This window comes from Phocoena sinus, chromosome 11 (assembly GCF_008692025.1).
Source record: "Phocoena sinus isolate mPhoSin1 chromosome 11, mPhoSin1.pri, whole genome shotgun sequence".
NCBI lineage: Eukaryota > Metazoa > Chordata > Mammalia > Artiodactyla > Phocoenidae > Phocoena > Phocoena sinus.
Window position 1 is genome coordinate 20,533,441 of NC_045773.1, and position 20,693 is coordinate 20,554,133.

Here is a 20,693-nt window from a genome sequence, read left to right on the forward strand (position 1 = left end):
GCAACATTTCCTTTGCTTGCCTTCCTCATCGCCTCTCTCCTCAAAGTGCCTACCAATTGTACCACTGTTGGAGATTTCCATAACTCTTTATATGTTTACTTTAGGTCTAAGAGGTTGACCTTATTTGCACTAGCATTTCCCAATTTTACTAACGTTTCTTACAAATTAACTTCCAGGTTTCTACAACACTGATTCTCAAACATGAGCCTGCATTAGAATCTTCCAGAGGGCTGGCTAGAACAAATTAATGGGCTCCAACCCCAGAGTTTCTGGCTCAGTAGGTTTGAGGTGAACCCAGGGAATTTGCATTTGTAAAGAGCTCCCAGGTAATGCAGGGGCTGCAGGCCCCAGACCACATTTTGAGAACCACTGAGCTACAGAAAACTTTCCCAGAAACACCTTTTGGAGTTAAGTTATACACACCTAAGCTTCAGGTCAAGCTGAATGAGGATTTTACATCACAATTAAATGTGCTTCCAGAATGTTCTGTCTTTCCTCCCCTGTCTACGTCAGTGGTCCTAAGTGTCAGTATAAATGCGCACAATGTCTCACACTCTTAACGTTGTATTATGAATTCTATCAATGTTATGCCAATTAATGAGTTGAAAAAATTCTTTAGGTATATGATTTTAATATAAATTTGGAAAGCTACTGGGAAAACTGAAATCAAGTTTACAACGGTGTGCATATTTATTAACTTATATTATTTTAAGATGATAATAAAATAAGTAATAAACATCGAGAAAATATGTCACTCCAAACTCAGGAAATCATAAAATCTAACAATAGAAAGATTTTTCTTTCTGGAACTTATGGCATGGTTAATATTTTTACTCCCTTGGTTTTCTCGCTTGTTGTAACTGAACAAAAATGCAACTCTATAGGCTCTTAGTGTTTATATGAAGAACACATTAAATCTTTCAAACACAGTTTACTGATTCTAGTATAATCAACTCATTGTATGCATTAAGAATCACAAGGTATCTAATAAAATATAAATGTCATTTTAGGTGACCATTTAATAAATGGTCAAAAACTAGTATAAAACAGAAAACTTGGGTGCCTGGTAAATCATCAGCTGTGCTGAAAATTCCTAAAAATGTACTGCAAGTTAACTGAGGGAAGAAATTGCCTTAGCAGCATTAGCACAAATAAAAATTATATATAAAACTCCTTTACAAAAGTAGGCTTCAATGTCCAACATGTTCGTTCAGCTACTATTGAATACACATTTAAAGAACTAGGATTAACTGATCTCCTTTTCCTTCAATGTCTTTTCTGCACCACGAACATTGATGAGATGCTTATATGTTCCTGAGGCTTTAGTCATCTTTAACACGCTGCACAGGTGCTATTTAAGTGTGATATGTGTAGGTCTGAGAAGCAACTGGATTGAGAGTATGAGTAAGATGTGTGACTAACGAGTTAAGAGCTGTCACTGCTCAGGCCTGAATGGAAGTCTGTTGGCAGAGGTGGGTCCAAATGCCACATTACCAAGGGTGACTCTGCTGTGCTCTCCTGGGAAAGGGCGTTTTGACAGGAAATAGTAACCATACATAAGATATGTCAACTAACCTGGGCTCCAAAGGGTTGTGACAAAGAAAATAATGACTAAAAACTCTGGGGTCTTCTTTGGTGGGGAGGAAGGCAGTAGGAAAGCAGTCGTGTTGGGTAGGTGTAATGGCAGCAAATGAAGATGGGAATTTGGATTTGATAATAATAATTACTATATTTATTTATATTTTTCATTATTAACATAATTACTATATTTATTTATATTTTTCATGATTAATATTCATATTTTTCATTATTAACAACAACAAAGCAGAATCCTTTACTGAGCACTTTCCATCAACCCAGCATTGTGCTAAATGCTTTTGATCTGTGCTAATATAGAGGCCACAGGCCACATGTGCTACTGAGCCCTGGAAATGTGGCCAGTGTGGCTGAGGAAATGACCTTCTTACTTCATTTAAATTTGAATTTAAAGACTTATACTCAACTTAGTTATTGGAAATCTTTTAAATGTGTTTGAAACAATCTGATAGGTAGATATGAATCTAGCTTTTCAACTGTAAATCTCATAATATCTAAACTCAGATTGAGTAATTCAACGAAAATTTAGAATCTAAATGGAGATGTTCCTATAGGTGTAAAATACATACCTGAGTCTGAAGACTTAGTATGAAAGACTTAATATGGAAAAAACAGAGAATGCAAAAACTTGGTAATTCTTGCATTGATTACATATTGAAATGACATTTTGGATATACTGAATTAAATAAAATACATTGTTAAAATTGATTTCACCTGTTTCTTTTTACCATTTTTAATGTGACTGACTAGAAAATTTAAATTTAGATATGTGGCTCACATTCTATTTCTATTGGATAGTGCTGCTTTACATGAATTATCTCATTTAACCCTCACAAAAATTCTCCAGGCCAGACACTATTACCTCCATTTCACAGATGAGGACACTGAGAACCAGAAAGAACAGGAAATGTGCCTAAGGTCACCCAGTTAAGTATTGGAGACTATCTGCTTGATACGCTCCAATTCTGAGTCACCTAATCTAATCCCAGGTTTTTCAACAAGGATGCTGATTATGGTTGCATCTCAAAGCATAATGAAGCACATCAGTTGGCATTAAGGGGAATTTGGCATCCAAAGAATAATTTAGTGCAGTGTTTGGATACCAAGGCTACAAGGCTGAAGTCATAAGGTTCTGTACTTCTCATAAATTCAATCTTTTAAGATTAACCTGGCTGTCATTAATATCACCAAACACTTAATGCAGGAGGACCAAAGGCCATCACGACAGCCTGTCTTACCAGACGAAGGATTCAAATTAAATTCCATCAAATCACACTGAGTCAATACACTTTGACAAGCACCTCACATCCAAAACCTCCAAGAGCTTGGAATTTTTTTTTTTTCTAATTTGCTCCCCCTTTTTCTTCACCAAGAGACAAAAGAAAGCCCAAGAAAATGCTGAATGGGGTAAAAGAAAATGCAACAAAGTTAATAGGGGACTATAGATGCCCTTCAGAATTTGTAAAAACACAAAAACAAGAGGGCGCGTTTCCATCACTGCACAATATTGCTTTTGTTTAAGAGCCAAGTCTCAGTCTTGAAACGTGTTGGTAATAAATCAGCAGGAATTATTTTAAATCAACCGGTTTTATGAAATAAGCCAAGAGTTGAAAGAGGCAGGACTAATTACCAACATTCCTTGATGAATTACTTAGCGGCGTGTGCTAAGTCAATGTGCGTCTACGTCTTGATCCCCAATTTTATCCCGTACTTATTTCCCAGGAGGTAAAAAGAACATGTGGCTAATTAAGGCACTGATTTCCACAGCCAGAAGTACTCAAGGTAAGATTCCTTTTGAAAAAAAGAAAAGGTTCTTTGCCTGGTACTTATTAATCTAATTTTTACTACTTCACTAGAAAAACAGAGCTAATCTTGTCACCTTTAGGCAGTCTGAACTACCATGCAGTGTTCTGAAAAAATGTTACATATTTGTAATTTAGCCAATAAGAATTTCTTAAGCCTTTCCTAACCAGCAGGAATGTCTCTGGTTTGTCACTTCTAATTAAGTCTCAACAAAATTTCTAGCTCCTAAATTTTAATTATACGAAACTCAGGGCCAACAGGAGAGATTACAGCAAAGCTATGCCTGGTGGTAAGGTAGTAGAAATCTGAATTTTGCTTTTCACGTTGGGCCTCTCAACAACTTTTAAAAGTTATTCACATAAGAACCTACTGTATAAAAAAAATAATAAAATTCAAAAAAAAAGTTATTCATAACCTGGTGATTCAAATCCTTTGATTCATTTTTAATTTTCAGGACCCTTACACCTTGCTATCTTTCCTTTAAGGAAGACCATTAGACTTACATAATGTGCACACATCTAGTAAACTCACCTGATGGAAGAGTTCGGCTGCTCAAAGGAGTTACAGGTGAAAAAAACTTTGCTAAGACTCCTAATAAAATGCATTAAGAGATGCCCATTTAATTATATGAAAAATGTATGCATATGCTCTCCTGGTTAAAAAAATAAAATAAAGCCTTTGACCACCACCATCTCCAATCTCCAAACCCATTCCAGAGGTAATGAGTAAGAACAGTTTGGTATAGATTCATCTAGGTCCTTTTCTAGAATATTCTCTAGTTTTTAAAACAGTGATTACAACAGTTCTTTTTCTAGGACCATTATCTACTTTAATAACCTCCTATTTTATCTGCTCCAATTTTGATTCATCTCATTTTTGCAAAGCTATAAATTAATAGGCAAAAACATCTAACTTTATAAACGAGGTCTGAAAGACTACTGTATTGTTGGGAGCTAAATTTTCCTTAAAGTTTAGACTGATGCTCAAAGAAGTCAATAACAAGAGACATATTCAGGGCAGGAGCCAATATACTAGTACTGATTGCAGCTCTAACCTTGTGCAAAGCCACTGTACTACTTTACATATTTTTAAACACAGATCCCACCCACTTATTTTAGTAGGGCAATGTTAAAATTAGATTTTGCTTACGCATGTCCACAATCTCTATTGTTCAAGAGCATACCTACAGAAGGTGGTCTTTCAAATCTAAGTTCTTCTTTTAATTGTTGAGATTATGTAGGTAACATTGTGAAGAAGATTCATGACCTTTTCATACAGTAATGTAAGATTTATGACAGCTGACATTATTAACTTAGAAGCAAACAGAAAAAGAACCAGAACTAAAGTCCCAGCTTTAACTGCTAAAATACAGCAAAAGTTATAATACATACTGCAGGGGAAGAAAAACTCTAATGCAACCATAATCTCAGGAGAAAATTCATATTAAAAAATATGTGCTGGGCTTCCCTGGTGGCGCAGTGGTTGAGAGTCCGCCTGCCGATGCAGGGGATACCGGTTCGTGCCCCGGTCCGGGAGGATCCCGCATGCCACGGAGCAGCTGGGCCCGTGAACCATGGCCGCTGGGCCTGCGCGTCCGGAGCCTGTGCTCCGCAATGGGAGAGGCCACAGCGGTGAGAGGCCCGCATACCGCAAAAAAAAAAAAAAAAAAAAAAAATTGTAAAAATATGTGCTAAGTCTACCAAATTGAGTATTTTAAAAATCATTTACAACAATACAAATGTATTATTGAAATGTACAGAACTATAAAGCATATGAATTGTAATAGCCTAGGCCAATAGGATTTCTAGAACATAAGTCATCTTGAGTTATGATTTTTGGATGTTGTTACAGAAACTTTCACTGTAGTGCTTTTTGACCAATAATGATGACTATAACTAAACCATAAATTACCATAGTGGTCAATGTGGCTAGGCGGTCTTTTTATACAGCAAGAACGCATCCAGGTTTTCCATCTGGCATATCGTGGAGACTCAGGGATACACTTTAATTATTCAATATGGATGGCCCCTTACTAATTTCAAATACTTAAGATCAAGTATCCTTCCATTAAGCCTGTGAGACTCCTCTGTAGTTTCTCTTCAACCTCCCACTTTGCTCTACCATAGTCTGTTACTGGTGATTTTTTAAGAAATGTTTAGAGGTTATCCTTGAGCTATGCAGAGGAAGCAGGGTATGTGGTTATAAGTAAATAAAGTAGGCTGAGGGGTCTAACTGTGACTTCAGTGACTTATCTCTCTCTATGCATCAGTTTCCTCCTGCGGAAGATCAGGCTTATCATACTTATCTCACAGGGCTTCTAGAGGGATACATAAGACAAAAGATATGAAGGGTTCAGCTTACAACCTAACACAGCCAGTAATTACTGTCTGTGCAGTCATCACCTGTCCTCCTCAAAGTTGCTTTAGGTAGTACCACAGTTATACCAGTAATTCCTATAAAAATTTTAAGCTATGGTCTGAAGATCTGTAATAAACATTTGCTACAGGTCCCAGGTTACCATATCGGTTGAGAAACTAAACACTGCTACTTCTGCCTCCTAAAGTTTCTCAGGTCATTCACTGTAGGAGAGGAACTACCAACAATGGTTACGAAACTGGGGCCACGGAGTCCAACTGAGTGAGTTCAAATCCTGACTGTACCACTTGCTTCATCGACTTCTAATGAGCTACTTGACCCCTTCGCCTCAGTTCCCACATCTGTGAAATGGGGACATTAGTAATAACTGCCCAGTGCTGGACATGCCAACCAAGACTACTATTCTAACAGTTCTCCAGGAGATACAGACTAGCTGGAAGGCAGGTGGCACATCTATAAGAGCCTAAGTATTCTCTAAACACAACACAAAGAGAGGAGTTAAGAAAGATTCAGCATAGAAACAGGAATGTTTCTCAAGTCTTTGTTTTTTCCATCATCACCTCCCCTAAGCAGCCTCTTTAGACCTTTTTTTCCCCCCCTAACTACCTCTCCCCTCATCCTCAACCACAGGAAATCGTAACAGGTACATATACTGTATATCTGCTTTTGCACTATGGCCCTTTAGAGGATCACAAACCATTATAACATCTCAGATTTTTTTTTGGCCTTCAAGAGCCAATTTTTGTACCCCTGGGGGACAATAACCCCTGTTAAGAATGCATGTGCTATAGGTCACATGCATTCTTCAATGTGATGTTCTTTTCATCACACTGGAAAGAAATTACCATTCAAAGCCAGATAAAAACAGAGGCTCACTCCAATTTTCAGTCCTCACTCCTAGGCCCCAGACCTTAGTACTCTCCTTAACATGCTACCCTGACCTCCAGTTATAGGATTATGAGAACTGTGTAAATGAGAAGAGACTGCGCCTATCAGTATGGCTTCTTTTAACAACAGAAAAGGAGGAGATGAGCAGCTGCTCTTCATGTAAACCCACAAGGTGACTTCAGTGATGGCAAAGTAGCTCTTTGAGAAGATAATAAAGATCCTCGTCCCTAAAGAGAATGTGACCCTCCTAAACCTGCAAGGCTCAGGTGTCTACTGAGCACAGCAGACCCGATCCACTACCTGAGGAGATCACAACACCTCGATTCTATGGTACCCCTTGGCCACATAAAAATGGCCATGTGCTCATAGTGGGAGAAATCATTTCCAGTTTGTGTGCCAATATTAACAAGTGAACAGGGAATTACAGCTGATGTTTCAATGTTTCCAGGAAAGTGGAATTAATTCATAGGCTTAGCTATGTCAAGGTTGACTATTTTGTTTTAGATAGTTGCTCCCCATAGGGCTGCTCTCTCAAGTGGACCAGGCCTAAAAATCTAAGCAAAGATGACTTTCTTCAGCCAGCATTTCATTACTAGTCCCTAGTTACTAAAAGCAGTGCAGAAAGAAAAAGACGTCTGAAATTAATCAATGCACATTTACTGAGATGCGTGCCCTACTTAGCCCGGGTTAAGTTAGAGTTAGCTTTCACCAATGTAAGCCAACTCTACGGAGTACTTTCTTGTGACAGCCCTGAGATGACTAACCCCTTACCCATGGAGGTATGCATTCCCATTTGCACGGGAAGCAAATGGGCTACCGGTTGCTGCCCAGGCAAACTGGCACACACTTGTATCACCAGAATGATCTAAGTGTTTCCAATACACAGGGTAAGAAGTTCCCATTCTGCCTAAGGAGCAGGGAGTTTAAAGCAATATTTTCAGAAGTACAGACAACCCAGAAAGAGAAGAAACTATTTCTTTCATGGCATTTGAAAAGGTGAACCGAGAAAGATAGGGTTTACATCCATCTGATCTAAACTGCCTAATACATTTCTTCAGACCTCGCTCCCACAAAAGGGAACTGTAAGCTGGAAAGCAGAAGAAGTCAGGAAGGCTGCACCCTAAACTGTTAACAACAGCTTCCCTCCTAGGAGCTCGAGAAAGGGAAGAGGCAGAGGAAGGGAGGAAGAGTGTCCTGCTGGATTCTCCTTCCACACTGCTTAAATCGGTCCCAAGTTAACAAGTATTGTCTATAATTTTTATTTTTTTAACTGGAGTATAGATGATTTACAGTGTGTTAGTTTCAGGTGTACAGCAAAGTGAATCAGTTATACATATATCCACTCTTTTTTAGATTCTTTTCCCGTATAGGCCATTACAGAGTATTGAGTGGAGTTCCAATAAAAATGAATTTTAAAGGGAAAGAAAATTACCTTATATGTGACACTGAACACATCAAAGTAATACAACCGAGAGATTCAAAGACCCTATAGGGAAACAAGGTCTCTAGGAAGACGAAAAGATGTTTGTGGAACGTGGAAACTGAATCCCTTTGTCCCCAAGAGAAGATATGGTCTTGTAAACACCGTGTTTGATTCAAAAACAAAAGGACACCGAAGTTTATAAACAATTCTGAAATCAAAGCTCACTGAATGTTTGTGTAAGTCACACTGACTGGTAACAAAAATATATGATGGCCCATGGACTATGGGATTAGAAGAATACTCAGATGTCCTTTCTTATGAGGTCAGCACCTCCAGCAAGGTTCCCTAACTACGGGGACCAAGGCAAGCCGATCTGAGACATGCTGCACCTGTTCTTGCTTCTTTTGGCCAATGTGATGCTATCAAGGTTCTGTATTCCTGCCTAAACCAGGAAGAAAATCAAATGCATAATGGGGTGTGGGAGCCATCCCTTCTTCTAATTTGTAACCTACCAACTCACCTGTAGCTTCACACACCTTCTTCCTATTTCTGTATTATACCTAAAGCATAACCTACACCTTGACAATTCAACATCAGGTAGATTTCATAAATTACAGAGAAAGGCCAGCAATTCAATCACCCACCCTTTCCCTCATCAGTGAAATCTCATGGAATGTTGGTTGTCGGACATGGTGACAAGAAAACAGGACATCCAACCATCCTGACTTGCTAGAATCACCATCTAAATGGGATGCCACACCATGAGACAACCACCAAATAAATGCCAACGTAAATTCAGTTTACAATATAGAGGGCCCTGGCAAAATGTGTTTCGGTATCTGATGAACAGCAAGCATCCTTTCTCACTCTGCGCTAATCTGCCTAATTCCTTGGATTACCTGAGATGATTTGGAAAAAAGGAAAAATTTAAAAATAAATTCCTTCAAACTACTTAAAAGAAAACATCCTAAAATTACCAAAAATACATAATTTTTTCTTTTAAATTCATTTAACCTTTCTCCTCAGGAGAAAGAAAAATTCAATATACAATTTACTCCAGAGAAAACACCTTGCCTTTAAATTTTTAAATTCCAAGGCGAAGAAAGGAAGGAAGGGATGTAGAGAGGGAAATCCTTTGCAATTTCCTATATATTTCTAAACAAAGAAATGTTTTCAAACTATGCACTAAGGTTTTCAAGGTATACACTCTCAGAGTCCATGCAGGGGGAGGAATTCTGATGAACCTGCCAGTCCAAGATTGCAGCAACCAGGTGTTTCTATAATCAATCAGAGCTGGAGAGATGAGACCGGGAAAATGCATGCTTGATGGCTGTGTGGACAAAAATGCAGTGGTTACTATGTGGTGCTTCTTCAGCCACGAGACCTCACATATGTCCACAAGGCCTTTCCCTGGTTCCTCTGCTTTTGTCCGAAAGAAGCTATAGATCAAATTTCAAACCTCAGGCTTGCAAGTCAAAAACCCACCTGTGGAAGAAACCACTTCCATTAATGGTTCTTAATGACATACTTTGTTCATTTGCAGTTTGACATACAGAGTCTGTTCACTACTGTGGAAAATGCATTATGCACTCCAGGAACTGGTTCATTAACGACAAAGAAGCATCCTTAAATTACAATACCCAATTGAACAGGGCTGTTATTAAGAAACCTAAAGGATATCTCCAATATGTAAATACATAGCAGTACGATTAATCATTCCATGTCGCCTAACATAAAAATCAATAGTATGAATAAAGCCATAAATTAATTAAATCAATGTAGAAACCAGAGGCTAATTCTGCAAAGTTTCATGAATTTATAGGCTGAACGACGACCACGTGAGGAATAAGTAATGTGAATTTCCAATCCCTATGAATTCCAAAGATTAGTCCTAAATTTACTAGAAGCTGTCAACAATTTAAAACATGTTTTATAAAGCTTCATATTTTAAGCATAACTCTACAAAAGAAAAGGAATTAACCAGAAAACACTAATTTAGCTTTTCAAAATCAGTCATTCAACCCACTGGCAGCAAAATGTTGGTAACATGAGTTTGTGTGTGTGATTTTCTATCAAGTTCTTGCAAACCAGTGGGAAAAGGAGAGATTTGCCCAGGACTCTCCAGCACACACTAGCATGTCTGACTGTACACAGCTACCTCCACTGAGAAGCAGGTATGTTCTATTTCAGCAATTTAAATCTTTAAAAATTAAATGATGAATTTACTCAGACTATACTATTAGAAAGGATATTTATTCAAAATAATCTGTATCATCATGTATAAATTAGTACACTCAGTGTTACGCCTTGAAAATGTATATTCATAGAAAAATGGACCAAGATTAAGCAAATTAGCTGTTTTTCTATTAACCATTTACTTCATAATAATATGCTTACGATTTAAAAACTATAAAAGAGAAAAGAAAAAATCATTTCTCTCACTTACCTTTCCCTAATAAATAATTCATAATATTTTCACACATAAAACTTTTGAAAACATGCAAAGTATTTTCATAAAGTACTAAGTACTTGAAGTATTTGAAGTAATCATTTATGATACTCTCCTTTAAATTGTAATTTGAATCTCTTAGAATGCCATCTTATACGAAATCATATATTTTTATTTGATCTTCCACCTACCTAAGGATACTAAAATCTGTCTAAATAGCTACCAAACCTCTCCGCATTGCTATGCCTACACTTCTTTCTTTTCATTTATATGACACACTTCACTACTTTATATAAATGAAGTATAAAAATGCACAAGTTAAATAGAGATTAAACTAATTCAGTATGAAATATAAATTTACCACTTGTTCATTTTTATTTAGATTAGGTCTCCCAGTTCTAACAATTTATTCATGCTTTAACTTAGGACATATTTCTGGCATAACTAAATTGAGGGCTGCAGCTAAGGCCAGTGTTACCAGGACACAGTAACATATAAGGAAACACGGGTATATTATTCAAACCAATTAGTATAGATTTAAATTTTAATCATTTCACGATTACATATTCTAAGTAATAAAAACTTTTTAAAACGATGTCCCTTTTAAAAGTGATATGGAAATGATTTTTCAACATATTTGGGTAATTTCTCTTCCACTGGATATAACTGCCTTAATAGGAATATAGATTTCAGCTAATATATTTTAATATAATATCAAGAATTACCGTTGAATTAGACATAAACCACTATTAACACAAGTCCGTGTCATCTCTTCCAAAATTTGTCCTTCAGGTTAAAAAAACAGACTATTATAGTAAGTAAAACAGACATATTTCTCCACATTTTATTATTACTTAATTCATAAAACTTTAAATAATCTAAGGTATAGGCAAAACAATTATGATTCTTGTGAACACCAGACAACTTAAATAAATCTTAGATCTGTAAAAACCTAGTGACTGTCAATTTTCACCCAAGCAGAACAGAAAGATTTAATGTAAAATCTATTTCCAAGAGAAAACCTTGCCTTTACTTGGGCGGGGAGGGGGGAGAGGGTATGCATAAAATACCTATTAATTGTGGCAATACCCAGAACTTCAATCACATTAGAGTAAAATTTTATGCTAAACCATTTGGATCTTTTCCACTGTAACAGAATTTTAATTGGTTTCTCTATGCAAGAGTTTCAGTACTTCATCACTACGTTTTAAGAGCCTCTGCAAATAAGAAAACAACTGACTTAAAATTTGTTTTTAAAGAATCCCTTTCCTACTTCCTGGTAAGAATCACAGATTGCTTCCCAATGAAAACACAGCATCCTCTCTATTTGCTTTCATAGTAAACTTTAAATAGTGGGAGATGTCCTTTTTCTGAGCACAGAAATGAATACAATGCCGAACAATCAATCGCCGGCCGGTGAAGTTCACATTGTTTAATGAACAGTAATACTTGGGACACTTCCGAATGAAATAATTAGGTGATGGGGTTAAAAATATTAAAAAATAAGGAAGTCCCCTTACTTTTCTTTTAACTTTACTTGCATCAGTCACATTCAAGAGTTGGAATGTTTATCTTTTTTTTTCTCTTTTTATTATTTTATTTTTCAATACTCGTTTTAAAACAAACATTTGACGTTAACATAAACATCTAAATAATGTGCTATATCTTTCTAAATTTAAATAATAAAAAATATGTACTGCCAATTTGACTTAAGACTCATTTTTCTTCAATTAGTAAGATTGCTCAATTTGCTTTTTTTCTCAAATTTTAATTTTTTAAATAGCACTCTGTTGAAATGATAATGAAAAATTCAATCTAACCTAATTTCTTTTTTTTTTTTTTAACATCCTGGAATGTATCTTTAAACAAGGAGTAACTCCCAATGTGATGTGGAGGACCCATGTGTGAGACGGAATTCTAAGACTCCTTACAATTTCCCGTGGTAATTAGGAAGCTATATGTCCCCAATAGAATGATGCTAACAAGCTCCTGCAGTTTCTACTCTAGCAAGAAATCAAAGGGACCCAAAACAGACAACTCACTTCAGTTAAAGGATTATGCAGTCTGGTTATTAAAGCGTAGAAAGCGCTTCTACTGTTTTATATCTGAAGAGACTTTCTAAAAGAATCCGATTCTACAGCCGAGATTATTTACTCAAGAAAGAAGAAAACTAAAGAATGGCCATGGAACGTATTTAGGGAAAAAATATATATAAGCTATTAGAAGAAGCTCATTTCAGATAACTTGTACATTTTGAAACTTTCCCCAAGAAAGATGGGAAGATAACATAACAAACCTCTATTCCTCCTTGTAATTTCTCATGAAACATCAACACTCTTCCCCCATTTAGTGAGGGTTACTATTAAATTTACAGTTATTTGGCATCCTTCTTTGGAAATGCAAAGCCACGTAGAAATCAATGGAGTTGACATTTATGAATATGATTCACATGGGTCAATATAACCAAATACACGATGAGATAAGTAAGACACCTAGAAAATGGAAAATGTTGAAGAAGAAGGCTTGGCCCAACCAACAAGAGTGACACTCACGTACCTTAAGGACTTCCATTGGCACCTGGGTGGCAGAGGGGAGGGTGGTGGGCACACTGACGTTTATGGCTGGTGTCTGACTCACGGGCACTCTCTGTTGCATGAACTGGGCCGCCTGCAGCTTCTGCTGCTGCTCCCTGCGTTCCTGTTCCTGCATCTGCTCACGCATGAGTTGCTGGCGTAGCAAGATGCGTGATGTCATACTGGAGGAGCTTATTGGAGGCTTGGAGGCCCCAGGATGATCCTCGGAACTGCTGTGGGAAAACCAAAAAACACAAATTTAGTTCCCTAATGAAACACTTCATTTGCATTTTGGGGTATCCTAAATTGCACCAAACTATGCAATGAGCCTGGGCAAATATAATCAGATCGCAGAGTAGTATTCCACCTAATTGAAAATCAAGAGCTGACAGGATTTAAGCCATTAGTAGTTGAATTAAAATAAGTCAGCTTGATTGCATCTAGGCATTTTTATCATACGCTTACTTTTATCATACGCTTACTTTTTTGACATTTTATACTGCATACTACTCATCACCACCAAATATAGTGCCACCATATGAAGTGCCAAGAAGAGAGGCGTCTTAATGGCACCCAGATTTCCACATTTAAAAATAGTTTGATTTCCTTTTTTATAGCCAGATCTAACCAAATAACTACTCCTACGTGCTATCTAAATTCCCTGAAGATATCCGAAATGTTTACTAACACAGAATAGTTTAAAGAAAAGGTGTACTTTGTCATGGGGAAATTTTTCTATGATACAGGGAAGTAAGAATTATTAATGAAAGAAGCATTTGGACCAGAATGTTAACACTGAACTCGACCCCAGTCTTCAGGAAAGAGGGCAGAAGACAAGCTAGTTTGACAACCCAATTCTTCTTTCCCTGGTTTTCTTTATACTGTCTTTTCTTCCGATTCACCTTGGCAAGCCCTATCCTACACACACTTTGTGAGTTCCCCATGAGGCCTACCTCTAATGGCATTGGTACTTATATTACCCAAAATTATTTAAAAAGCTTAAACCCTTGTTGTAAGTCAAAAAGAAAGGACTTCTTGATTTTCCTAAATATGGTTTCCTATTGCTTATCTTGCCAGCTCTATGACATCAGCAAATAATTAAACCTCTCTGCCTTAGTTACCATATCCAAAAAAGAAGAATAACAATAATTTTTTTAATTACCCATTTATTGAAATGGGAGATGTTTTTTAAATGTCTTTTGCATCATTTATACGCTAAAGCCCTACCTCTTAGGGATTTTGTGAGGATTAAATAAAATAATGAATGAAATAAGGCACACAAATCCCTTAATGAGTGCTATGTAGTACTGCCTTAATAAATGTTTGCTGTTGCAATTATCATTATCTAGAAATTTTAATTGTTTCCAGTAATATCATTTTCTTTTTTAAAAACATCCTTATTTAGGGCAAAGAATATAAAATCTTAATTAGCACTGGAAACAGAAAAAGAGTAACATTTGCCAAAATATTCACTCCAAAATTACTCTCCAAAAGAAGTATTTTGCACCTTTAAGCTTCCTTCCTTGAGTATAAACCCCAATATTGTCCTTATCTTCTAACAAAGGCAAAACAAAGCCATTAAATCACAGACCAGCCTTATAAACTCCTTAAAGATAGGAACCTTCAAACTCTACAGGTAAAAAAACATGCTAAAGGATGAAGAAATGTTTGCATTTCACCCTCACATAGTTCCAGAAAATTACATAATAAAACTTATACTAGCAGTTAACTCATTACTCAGCACAGAAAACTGGTTCAATAAACTGTGATAAGTTAATATAATATAATACTATATATAGCCACTAAAAATGGTGTAGAGATATATTTATGGTTGTGAATAAAAACTACACAATATAATAAACTTAGAAAAACCCAGCTGCAGGAAAGTATTCAAGGTAGGATTCAACTTAAAAAAATGTTCACTACAAGAATAAGTGCAAAGATAATGCTACCCTGAGCCATTGCCAGTATACATTATCACAAACCTTTAAGAAAACAACAGTATTGGGCTTCTCTGGTGGCGCAGTGGTTAAGAATCTGCCTGCCAACGCAGGGGACACAGGTTCAAGCCCTGGTCCGGGGAAGATCCCACATGCCACAGAGCAACTAAGCTGGTGGGCCACAACTACTGAGCCTGCACTCTAGAGCCCACGAGCCACAGCTACTGAGCCCACGTGCCACAACTACTGAAGCCCACACGCCTAGAGCCCGTGCTCCACAGCAAGAGAAGCCACCACAATGAGAAGCCCACTCAGCACAACCATGAGTAGCCCCCGCTCGCCACAACTAGAGAAAGCCTGCGTGCAGCAACAAAGACCCAAGGCAGCCAAAAGTAAATTAATTAATCAAAAAAAAGAAAATAACAGTATTATCAATTTGATTCAGAAATTTCATTGATGGATAATTTTCCTAAGAAAAAAATTCAAAATGTGGAAAACCTAACATTACAAAGCTGTTGACAAACTGCACAATATTGTGAACCACCTAAATTTGTCCCTTAATATGAACATGATTATGTAAATTATGAGGGGAGATGTGGGTCAAAGAATACAAACTTTTAGTTATACGATGAGTAAGTTCTGGGGATCTAGTGCACAGCACGGTGACTGTAATTAATAACACTGTATTGTACACTTGAAATTTACTAAAAGAGCAGATCTTAAGTGTTCTCACCACAAAAAAGAAAATAAATAGTAACCATGTGAGGTGATAAATGTGTTTCACAAAGCATACATGTAAAAAATCATCGCATTATACACCTTAAATAATTTTGTTAGTTATACCTCGGTAAAGCTGAGGAAACAAATAAAACCATTCAAAAGATTTAAGAATAAAATAGGTTTAAAAAACAGTAAATTATGATACATAGATTTGATAATATACCTTTTTTTAATCCCACAACTACAAAGTGAGAAATGCATGTCCTAAGAGTAAATTAAAAAGTAGGATCAAAAGTGGTTTTACATTCTAATTTAAAATAAGGAGAGAGTGTGTATGTACACAAACACACACATGACTAGCAAGATGATCATAGTTGCCACCGTGGGAGTGGAATTATAGGTAAATTTCTTTCTCTTTACTTTTTCCCCTGCAAACCATAATAAAGCCATAGTATTTTTTCAATGGCAGAATATATGCCACTAATTGAAGAACATGAGGAACATGAACTAATTTACAAGCATGAAGAAATAACTTGAGTGATCAAAGCCACCGTTTGGCTAGAAGACACTGGATCCATCACAGACAGTATTTTGACAACAGGATGGGAAAGTACTGCCTTATATCCAGCACACTTGTTCTCTTGGAAGTCTTCAGAATCCCAGAAGACTTAATCCCTCTTTCCTTTATAGTTTCCTACAGATGTACAAAGACTGAACAATGTAAATACTCTGTATTATTTTTATAGCATACATTCATCCACACCATAAAAATACCTAGCCATTCCTCAAAAATAATCCATCCTTAAGGTTCTGCTAAAAGGCCATCAAAAGAAAATGCATTTTCCCACTTTTGAGTATGTGTTCAGAGCTCAAATGTACTTTCCTAAACCCAGAAAAGAAGGCTATTTAAAAATAAATAAATAAATAGATGGTCTTACTATTCAAAGCCTGTCAGGTTAAAACATTCCCAGAGAGACTGATCCTTTTGATAAAATCAGGAGCAAACCTTTGTGCCGTAGCAAATGCAGCTGTGGAAAAATCGCACTAATTAGCTGCTCAAGACGAGCCATTGGCCGTGATACAGGGGGGAAAATCCTTTCAATTAACAGTAAAGCATTCTTGCAACATCTTAAGTTAAAGTTACTAGTTATCAACCACACTAAGGCTGCAGACTTTAAAGTCAACTACAGTATCATTTAAAGCATTTACTGAAATAGCCTAACAGGAAAAAAATACATATTTATATGGTAGACCCCTATAAATAAATTAAAATTCCACAAAAGAAAAGCTAGCAGGGCTCAGCTAATTGACATTTTAATAAATCTTCCCAGAAAAAGGAAAAAGTAGTCACTTCACTACACACACTCCCTGTGGGATATTTCCATGTTAAAGATGACTCTCAGTCTCAGCCTTACTCTCGATCTTTTAAACATTGCTTTCTCTTAGAAATAATTGAATGGGCAATTATCACCTTGCTGACAAAAATGAAGACACCTACACTTCAAAATGTTACCAGGTCAAATGAGCATAATGATTTAAACTCAAAGTCGAGGTTTATGTGACAATATTACAGGTGGCCAAAAGCTTATTTTTAAAATGAGGACCTGATGCTTAAACTACTAATAATAAGCAAGAAGAGTTGTCCCAATCCATTTAATTTTAAAAGCTAACTGAACTCATCCAGGGCCCAATCTGCATTAGATAATCCTAATTCCATCGGTCTGATTCCTTTTAATCAGATTATGTAAAGGTCATTTATTCAACACATAGTTATTGAGTGTTTCCTCTGTGCCAGGTGCTGGGAACACCTGGTTTCTAATCTCATAGAGTTTAAAGCCAGGGTCACATAATTTTTCTACGATGCCTTAAAATTAAGTCAATTATGTAGATTATCTGGCTCTTATCTAGTTCCACATGGGAAGGTGTACATCTCACCACGAGAAATCACCCTTTGAAAGCCAAATGAAGGGGAGACAAATGCCTTTACTGGCATTTACCGAATCACTGAAGCCAGACATGCAACCTCCCTGACAAGTGGGAATTGCTCAATGGTGACGCAAGGAGGACGGCCATCAACTGGACGCAAGCTCTAGCTCAGTCACTGCTGAGCAATCTGATCTTTAACGAGCCACTCAACCTCTCTGAGCCTCTCCAAAACCCACCCCCTAAATGTACAGCAGTGATTGAGTGAGCTAAGTTAAAGTGCTCAACACAGCGGCTAGAAAATGGACACTTACATAAATAGCCATAAATGTGACTCAAGTTCCTACCTCGATGGCTGAATTTACATTTTTAACCTTCAAAGTCAGCCTCTTCTCTGTGATGACAGAGGTATGTGGACATGTGCTCTGAATTATCTGGTATGTTCCTAAATTCAGAGTTAATTCCACTGCCTTGATCAACCACTTAAATGTATCAGAAATTCCATGAAATCCAATACCTTGCCATCCAAACAACACCTGCCTGACCACCCCTCACCTTTAACAGTGATGCCAAAACCCCCTCACCAGACTTTAGGAATCAGTCTTTGGTCTCCATATCATCGTCATCCAAGACATGAATCTGGTTGTCAGCTGAAACTTACCTTTCAGGAGGAAGGAGCTGATACACTTTCCCCTACATTTCCTCTCTTCAATTCCTCAGGCAGAGTACAGCCCTGACACTTAACTAACCTGTGGCCATGGCCAAGTCAGTCAATCTCTCTGAGCTTTGGTTTTCCCTTATTTATAGACTGTTTAATATATCTGCCTCTCAGCATTGTTAGGAGGATTAAAATTTGTAATAGATGTAAAATGCGTAGCACGATAACCAGAACATAGGTCACATAAACTGGAACAGAGCTCAAAAATTAGTAGTAAAATAATATGAAACCATGAACATGCTACTTCTTTTTTGATGCAAGGAGGTGAATTTCCATAAGCCTATATGCAAGTTTGGACCATAGCAGATCTGCCTTTTAAGGTTTAGGCGATCCCTATTTAATTCAGAGAATCTGACAAAGTTTTGCTGGAGTGGAGGGAAGATAATTTACCCTGCAGTTCTCTCACCAGATATAAAGTAAAAATCCTAGCATTTTTCTCCAGGAAAAACTAATCTTCTTTATAATCATTCAGGTGATAGAGCTCAAAGCCTAGCGTTTGCCTGTACTGGATACAATGTAATTATGTCCAGGAAAGCACAATGGCTAATGTTCACATACACAGTGGAGATGCAGGAAGGCATGATAATTAACCTCATGCACACGTAAGAAAGCTATACCGAGAACACGTTAAGCTACCAGGGTTTCCAAATGCAAAAGGCTGGCTGCCACAATATCTGCTGTGTAAAGTCAAAATGCCCAGGCTCTAGCCCTAGAAATTCTGACTTCAGGTTAGCTAAGGCCTAGGAATCAATGTGTCTACAAAAACTCTGCTCCTGATTCGGATGCCATGCTTAGAAACTAGAACACCTAAGATTACCCATTTGTTTAGTAGAAGAGCTAGGACATGAACCCACATCTTTGATTCTTAGACCAGAACACTTTCTTCCATGTCTGAGGAAATGCACATTCCATTCCCCACCTCCAGTAACCCTCACAAGAGCTCTGAAGAGTCCTTCTGATACTGAACCCAACATGTTGAACGGAATGAAATGGGAAGGACTACTTACTCCTGCCAAACAGGCTATAAAATCAAACAGACAAAAACATTTGTGCAGATACTGCCAATGGATCGTCATGGTTACAACACAACTACTCTATCGTAAGGAAAATATCCACAGGTTGAATCTACAAAAATGTTGTTCTGTCAGCAAAAAGAAATTTTTAAGAGTCTTTAGAAAGTAAGTCCAAGCGCATAAATCACCGAAATAAGAGTCAGTAAATGGACATATCTTTTTAAATGGCAGTCTGGGTATCTAACATTTTAGAATGATCAGCACTTCCATTATCTTAACCTTTCCATTCCTTCCAAAGTCATCGCTTTGTAAGCGTAAAGATGGCTTCTTCATCGTGAATGGTGGAAGCAAGTACCAACAAGAAAATACATTGTTACTTGTCTACATGATATATATATGAAATATATGGTATGTCTGATATATGGTATATATGATATATATGATAAATATATATCTCACTTAAAATAACTGAGAGTATAACTCATGTAAACATGAAAGTACCAGATTTCACAGTTTGGCTTCAAAAATTGAGATCTTGTGGACTTCAGGCATCACCAACCTTGGTTTTAGTGGTCAAGAAAAAAACATGAAAACAATGCCAAACATCCAGCTTTTTCTGGTAACATTACCAGCTCAGACAATAAATACTACAGGTTTCTGGCATGGAGGAAATAAAAAGACTTGCAGAGTGTACCTTGTCTTCCTCCTCTTCTTTCCTTCAACAAATATTTGAATGCTTTGGCAAAGCATGTCCAAGGGCCGGGTTCTGCTAGATGTGAGGGTAGCATGGTGTCCAGAGTGGACAGAACACCTGTCCTCTGGAGCTCTTTCCTCTCCAGGGTACAAAAGGAGGAAAGTATTATAAAAAGCAAGAACCAGCAATCATATGCAAGTTAAAAATCTAAAACTGTTACTTTTCAACACCTGTACCCCAATTAGTTTGAAAACATCAGAGTCTCTCCGTATCTACTCAGGATTAGTATTCTTTAAGCTGGACCTTTGACAGATGCCAGTAAGAGTAATTTCAATAATTGATTACATCAAAATCTAAGAGAAACATAATGAGATTCCCAATATATCAATATCCTTCAAAAGAGGGTACAAAAAAATGATACCCTGGAGTGCAGGAAGAAAAGATTAAAATTTATATAAAATTTATCCATCATTTCTATTTTTGTACATGTTGTATATTATAATATAGTATTAGTAGAGTCACACATGTATAAAATTTATAAGTAAAATAAAACACGTTGAGAGAGTCTGCTTGAAAA

General features: G+C 36.9%; 1 protein-coding gene across 12 annotated transcripts in view; it reads right to left on the bottom strand.

Moving 5' to 3' along the window:
• MITF (melanocyte inducing transcription factor) overlaps positions 1-20,693 on the bottom strand; it is a 224,366-nt gene that overhangs the window by 75,237 nt on the left and 128,436 nt on the right. For 9 of the 12 annotated variants that reach the window (XM_032649225.1, XM_032649223.1, XM_032649235.1 and 6 more), the window contains exon 2: positions 13,092-13,341. In XM_032649225.1, the coding sequence (XP_032505116.1) occupies positions 13,092-13,341 (250 nt within the window). The remainder of the gene's footprint in view (positions 1-13,091; positions 13,342-20,693) is intronic. The other 3 variants (XM_032649226.1, XM_032649224.1, XM_032649228.1) reach the window with 1 other exon arrangement.